The 6,036-nt window shown below is 33.7% G+C and overlaps 1 protein-coding gene across 1 annotated transcript; it reads right to left on the bottom strand.

The window, feature by feature from the left end:
* Positions 1–1,461: 1,461 nt before the first annotated feature.
* Positions 1,462–2,937, bottom strand: LOC111752848 (olfactory receptor 8G1-like). The gene has a single exon (XM_023558246.2). It carries the CDS (start codon positions 2,890–2,892, stop codon positions 1,960–1,962), a length of 933 nt encoding a protein of 310 aa, XP_023414014.1. The 5' UTR covers positions 2,893–2,937; the 3' UTR covers positions 1,462–1,959.
* Between the last annotated feature and the right edge of the window lie 3,099 nt (positions 2,938–6,036).

Raw genomic sequence — 6,036 nt, 5'->3', positions numbered from 1 at the left:
GATTCATGCTCATTCTTAACCACAGAGTTAGCAATGAAGGTCGGATTTGCCCACTGTGCTCCTTGTTTAGTCCAATGAGTTACCTGGGGAAATAACTTTAAGTTCTTCTATCTTTCGGAGTTTTTTTTCCTTAGATTCTGACGAATTCCTCAGTGATTATTCTGAGGTACACTGGTAACATCAAACAAGCCAGTAGGCTGGTTTAGCTTATATGAACCATTTAACTCATCAACAAATGGAAGAAATGATTCACACTAAAGTTTTCCTTGGCTCAGACAAATAGAGTTCATGATTGATTAAGATCTTGCTCAGGCAAGGAGGCCCAACCTACTTTGTATCTCTAGTGTGACATATTAAGCATTTTCAGTATGACATATTAAGCACTTTTAGAGTTTCCAGGAGACAAGCTATGACCTATTCATTCACCTACATTTCCTCCATCTAGAGACCTTGACAAACTGCATATTGGATAACTAGGAGTCTGTGAATAAATGTGCATAGATCAAGTAGGCTGTATAAACTAGAATACATTCATAGTCACCTAAACATCAAAAAAAAAAAAAAAAAGGAATAATTAAAATGTTTTCTTTGGCTTCAGCAACATAGGTTATTGTATTTAACTAATGTTCTCTCTCTTATTTCAAACAACTTTATAGAATTATATTCTATATATAAAATTAGTCCATTATGTACATAGCAAATAATTTCCTTTCTGTCAGCATAGGAGAAGTTATTTTCTGCATTAGGAATGAGGATTGATGATGGTCTAGACTGGGTTGTTTGAATTCCAGATACCAGTACTAGCAGGCTTGATGTATTGACTCATTAAATTTCAAATATATTTAGTACTTTTAATTCCCCTATGCTACATGTTCAAAAAACAAGTAAAAGTAAGGCTTGCTTGGAGGACTTTACTTATTGTTGACACAATTTAATGCTTAAAAAGTCATATATTATACCCCTTCTGGAATTTTCAACAGAAGTAGCTCAGGGCCAATATTTCTAAATCTTTGTATACAAACAGCTCTGTATGTCACTAGTTTATCTTAAATTCTTGAGGAACTCTAGAAACTTACACTTAATTGAATTGAACTAAAAAAATATATAACTCTTAGGTGGGGTTAATGGGTAAAATCAGTGTACGATATGTTCTAGTTTTTTTATAAATAATTATCAAGTACATGATCAAGGAATAATTATCAAGACATAATTATTAAGGAAATCATCAGGAAACTACTAGGTGGTAAGTACTGTACTAGGTACTAAAGTTGTGGCAATGAAGCATATGTACAGAGGGTACCTTTATAAGGACTACAGTCCAGTACAGATTTGGACGATAATAAGACAATTGCAAAGCAGGATAATAAATGGCAAAGATGGGATATATTGGATGGAGACTATTACAACATATGCATTGGTTTGTAACTCAGTTTTTCAAGCTCTAATAAGGCTTTTTGAAGTAAGATAAAGAGGAAATGAGTCCAACAAAGAAAGTATAGGAAGGAAGAGAATAGAAAGAAGAGTATTCCAGATTAGGGATGTGCAAAAAATCTAAATATTATAAAAAAAATATTATAGTTATTATAAATTATGCTATGATTTATGTTGATTACTGATAGAATAGGAAAAAAGAGGCAGATAATCAGTGTTTGAAGAAGGTATTTTCACTACTGTTGAGGACTGAGTTTTAATCAACTGTGTGGAAAAAGAGTGGGAGGTAGTATTGATGGCAGGTTGGCCCCAGTATTCATGTAACCTTACTACTTCCTCTAATGTGTGTCTCAATGATATACATGAGAGATGATCTCAAGTGGAATAGCAACAGAAATGCAATGGAAATAGGAAATGATATTAACAAAATAACACCAAATTATTAAAAGTGTTGAAAATAAAACATCTCACACAATGTAATAAGCAAAAATGTTAGATCTAAAAAAATCATCCTCACATTATTCCTGCTCATGAAAATGTTCTTTTCTCCAGCATCTTCTTTAGGGCAACATTGGCATCTTTATTTCTCAGACTATAGATCAGGGGGTTCAGCACAGGCACAACGATGGTGTAAAACACAGAAGACACCTTCCCTTCTTCCATGGAGCTGACATTTGATGGCTGCAGGTACATGAATGCTAGAGAACCATAGAAGATTGTAACAGCCAAAATGTGGGAGCTGCATGTGCTGAAGGCTTTGGACTTACCCTCAGTGGAGCGCATGTGGAGGATGCTGGCAATGATGAAGACATACGAGCCAATAATGGTCAGGGTTGGGGCAAATATGTTAAATGCACCGAAACCTAGAATCAATAATTCATTGACATAAGTACTAGAACATGAGAGTTTTAGGAGAGGAAGAAGGTCACAAAAATAATGGCTGATCACATCAAATTTGCAGAAATGAACCCTAAGCATGCAACCTGTATGAGCTGATGCACAAACCAGGCCTACAATATACACCCCCAAAATCAGCCAAGAACAGACCTGAGGGGACATAATGACCTTATAAAGTAATGGGCTACAGATAGCAACATAGCGGTCGTATGCCATTGCAGCCAGCATGTAACATTCTGAAACAGCAAAAAAGAGGAAGAAGTAGAGCTGAGTCATGCATTCAGGGTAGGAGATGGTGTTCTCTATCACAAAGTTCACCAGCATTTTGGGAGTAATGACAGTGGACTGGCAGAAATCAATGAAGGACAAACTGCTGAGGAAATAGTACATGGGAGTATGCAAGTGAGAACTGAGCCCAATCAGTGTGATCATGCCCAGATTCCCCACCACTGTGACCACATAGACTCCTAGGAAGAAAAAAAAGAGGGGTAACTGTAGCTCTGGCTTGTCCGTTAGCCCAGCGAGGATGAACTCAGTCACTGTTGAGTAATTTCCTGCTGCCATTTCCTTCTGGGTAGTTTCTGGAGGGGAGAGACAAAGGCATGGTTATTAGAGGGCCATCTTTGTTAGTCCTCATTTTCAAAGGGGTGCCTCATATATGATTTATTATTTAGGGGTCTCCTTCATCTGTATATGATCCTTTAAATCTGTGTCCATTTATCTAATAAAATTTGTCTCGATTTAGTATTTATTTTGCCTTATTTAAGTGTATTAAATTTACTTTACATAAAATACTCATATAAAATACTTCAACCACATTCATGGTCATTTAAAACCTTTTAGGTATCAGGGTTGTATCCTTTCACCGTATCTATTCAATCTATACGCTGAGCAAATAATCTGAGAAGCTGGACTATATGAAGAAGAAGAAAGCATCATGTTTGGAGGAAACCTCATTAACCACCTGCATTATGCAGATGACACAATCTTGCTTGCTGAAAGTGAAGAGGATTTGAAAAAGATCAAAGACTACAGTCTTCAGTATGGATTATACCTCAGCATAAAAAAAAAAAAATCCTCAACACTGGAACAATAGGCAACATCATGATAACAGAAAAAAGACTGAAGTTGTCAAGGATTTCATTTTACTTGGATCCACAATCAACACCCATGAAAGCGGCAGTCAGGAAAGCAAATAACACAGCCTTGGGCAAATGTGCTGCAAAAGACCAATTTAAAGCGTTAAAAAGCAAAGACGTAACCTTGAAGACTCAGGCACCCCTGACCCAAGCCATGGTGTTTTCAATCGCCTCATATACATGTGAAAGGTGGACTATGAATAAGAAAGAATTGAAGCCTTTAAATTGTGGTATGGCGAAAATATTCAGTATCCTATAGACTGCCTAAAGAATTAGCAAATCTGTCTTGTAAGAAGTACAGCCAGAATCTTTTTAGCAGCAAGGATGGAGAGACCATATCTCACATACTTTGAACATGTTTTCAGGAGGGATCAGACCCTGGAGAAAGACATCGTGTTTGGTAAAGTAGAGCGTTAGGGAAAAGGGGAAGACCCTCAATGAGGTGAATCGACACAGTGGCTGTGACAACAGGCTAAAGCATAACAACGATTGTAAGGAAGGCGCAGGACCAGGCAGTGTTTCCTTCTGTTGTACATAGGGTTGCTATGAGTCAGAGCCAACTGGGTGGCATCTAACAGCAACAACAACAATAACAGGTTTCTATTCCCTATGTTGAACATTTCAATGATCTTTTAATTAAAAAATATTAAATTAACTAGGAGGAAGTGAAAAGAACATGCAAAAAAAATAGAGAATATAGAATTACAAATGTGGTCTTTATTCTCTTAAGCAATAAACAGATGATTAAATGGTAATATTCACCAAGAAAGATTCCAAATGAATTACAGTTAAATTAAAAAATAAAAAAACTGAATTCTCTACCTCACATCTCAACCAAATAATCTCAAAATAAATCATATATCTAAGTGTAAATGCTAAACTATAAAATTTCTGAGAGAAAACACTGAAGAAAATCTTCAATACATTGGAGTAGTGTTAGCATAAGATTTCGTAGAAAGGGCAGACACATACATAAAAACTAATCATAAAGATGTATAAATTTTATTTTACACAAATTAAAAAATACTATTCAAAGACACCATTAAAAATTATAAGCAAGCCACAAAGAGCACATATATCTGACAAGAGTTTTTTAACCAAAATATACAAATAATAACAACTCAATAACATGAAGACAATCAACCAAATTAAAATATAAGGAAACAATTTGGATAGATACAACACAGAAGAATAAATACAAATATTTAATAGGTTCATGAAAAAATGTTAGGCATCAGGGAAATGAAAATTAAAACAATAATGAAATATCAATAAACACTCAGAAAGGAATGACTTTAAAAAAAAAATACTGACAATATCAAAGTTTGGTAGGTTATGAAGCAACTGGAACTCTTACATAGATGGTGGGGGATGTAACATTGTCCAACCACCTTGAAAACAGTTTGGTGATTTCTTAAAAAGCTAATCATATACTTACAACCCAACAATTCTCCTCTCAGTATTCACCAAAAAAGAAATGCAACATATAAAAAAAGTCTACATAAAAACTTACACAAAAGTGTGGATGGAAGTTTTATTAATGACAATCCAAAATGGGGAACAGTCCAAGTATTCCCCAATAACAATAATAAATATAATACATTTATGATAAAATAATAATCTTCATTTTTTTTATCTAATAAAGAATCAGCATGGATAAAGAAGATCTAAACAACAAAGTTCACCAATTTGAATCAAAGCAGGTAACAAAACAACACATTTTTTTTTTTTAGGGACTGATTGGACTTTTACACATATATTAAGGCATTAATATATTGGGCCTTAAAGCAAGCTACAATTCCTTTCAGATGTTTTCACTGGTCTTCACACCTAGAAAAGCACAACAAGAATCTTACAGGTTTTACTCTAAAATATAGGAAATAGTAACAACCATCATAATTTTTAAAATCTCTTAGAAAATTAGGAATAGATGGGAACTTCTTTGAATTTTCTTAAAAAGTACATATATCAAACACCAAGCTTTTTGCTGACATCTAGAAAACTCCCCTGATAATGGAAATGAGGCAAATATTATCGCTACCACTATACACATTCCTCATTCTACTGAGGTGCTAGCAAGTTCTATAAGGCAAGAAAAATAAAATGACAAGACTAGGAAAGGAAGAAAACAACTATTATTTGAATGATAGGTAGAAAAATAAAATTAATATAGACATGATTAAGTAGAAAAATCAAATTAATACAGAGAACAAATTTTAGAAAATAATAAATTAATTTCATAAAATTTCTAGATGTAAATATTTTAAAACATAAATTTTCAAAATTATGTTTGATTTTAGTATGTTAAAATATCAGAAATAGTCTCATTTTCTGTGTGTGTGTGTGTGTGCCTGTATCGTTGGATTAAAATTGTTAACATTTAATTAGGATAACTGCAGCTATTTTTATAAAAGACAACCATCTCTATTTCTTTGTGTAAGGTTTCCAGTAACAGATTAGATTTCTTTAATAGACACTATTTATTCAAATTTTTATCTTTATTTTCAGCTTTCCTAAGTTGAAATTTCAAGGTATTTGTCCATTTCAATAATCATCAAATTTATTGACA

Source organism: Loxodonta africana, chromosome 15 (genome assembly GCF_030014295.1).
Source record: "Loxodonta africana isolate mLoxAfr1 chromosome 15, mLoxAfr1.hap2, whole genome shotgun sequence".
NCBI classification, from domain to species: domain Eukaryota; kingdom Metazoa; phylum Chordata; class Mammalia; order Proboscidea; family Elephantidae; genus Loxodonta; species Loxodonta africana.
The sequence above is the reverse complement of the archived record's forward strand: the minus strand, read 5'-3'. Positions and strand labels throughout refer to the sequence as shown.

Bases quoted from the DNA above. Each gene is read 5' to 3' on its own strand.
- LOC111752848 (XM_023558246.2), bottom strand. From the start codon at position 2,892: ATGGCAGCAGGAAATTACTCAACAGTGACTGAGTTCATCCTCGCTGGG.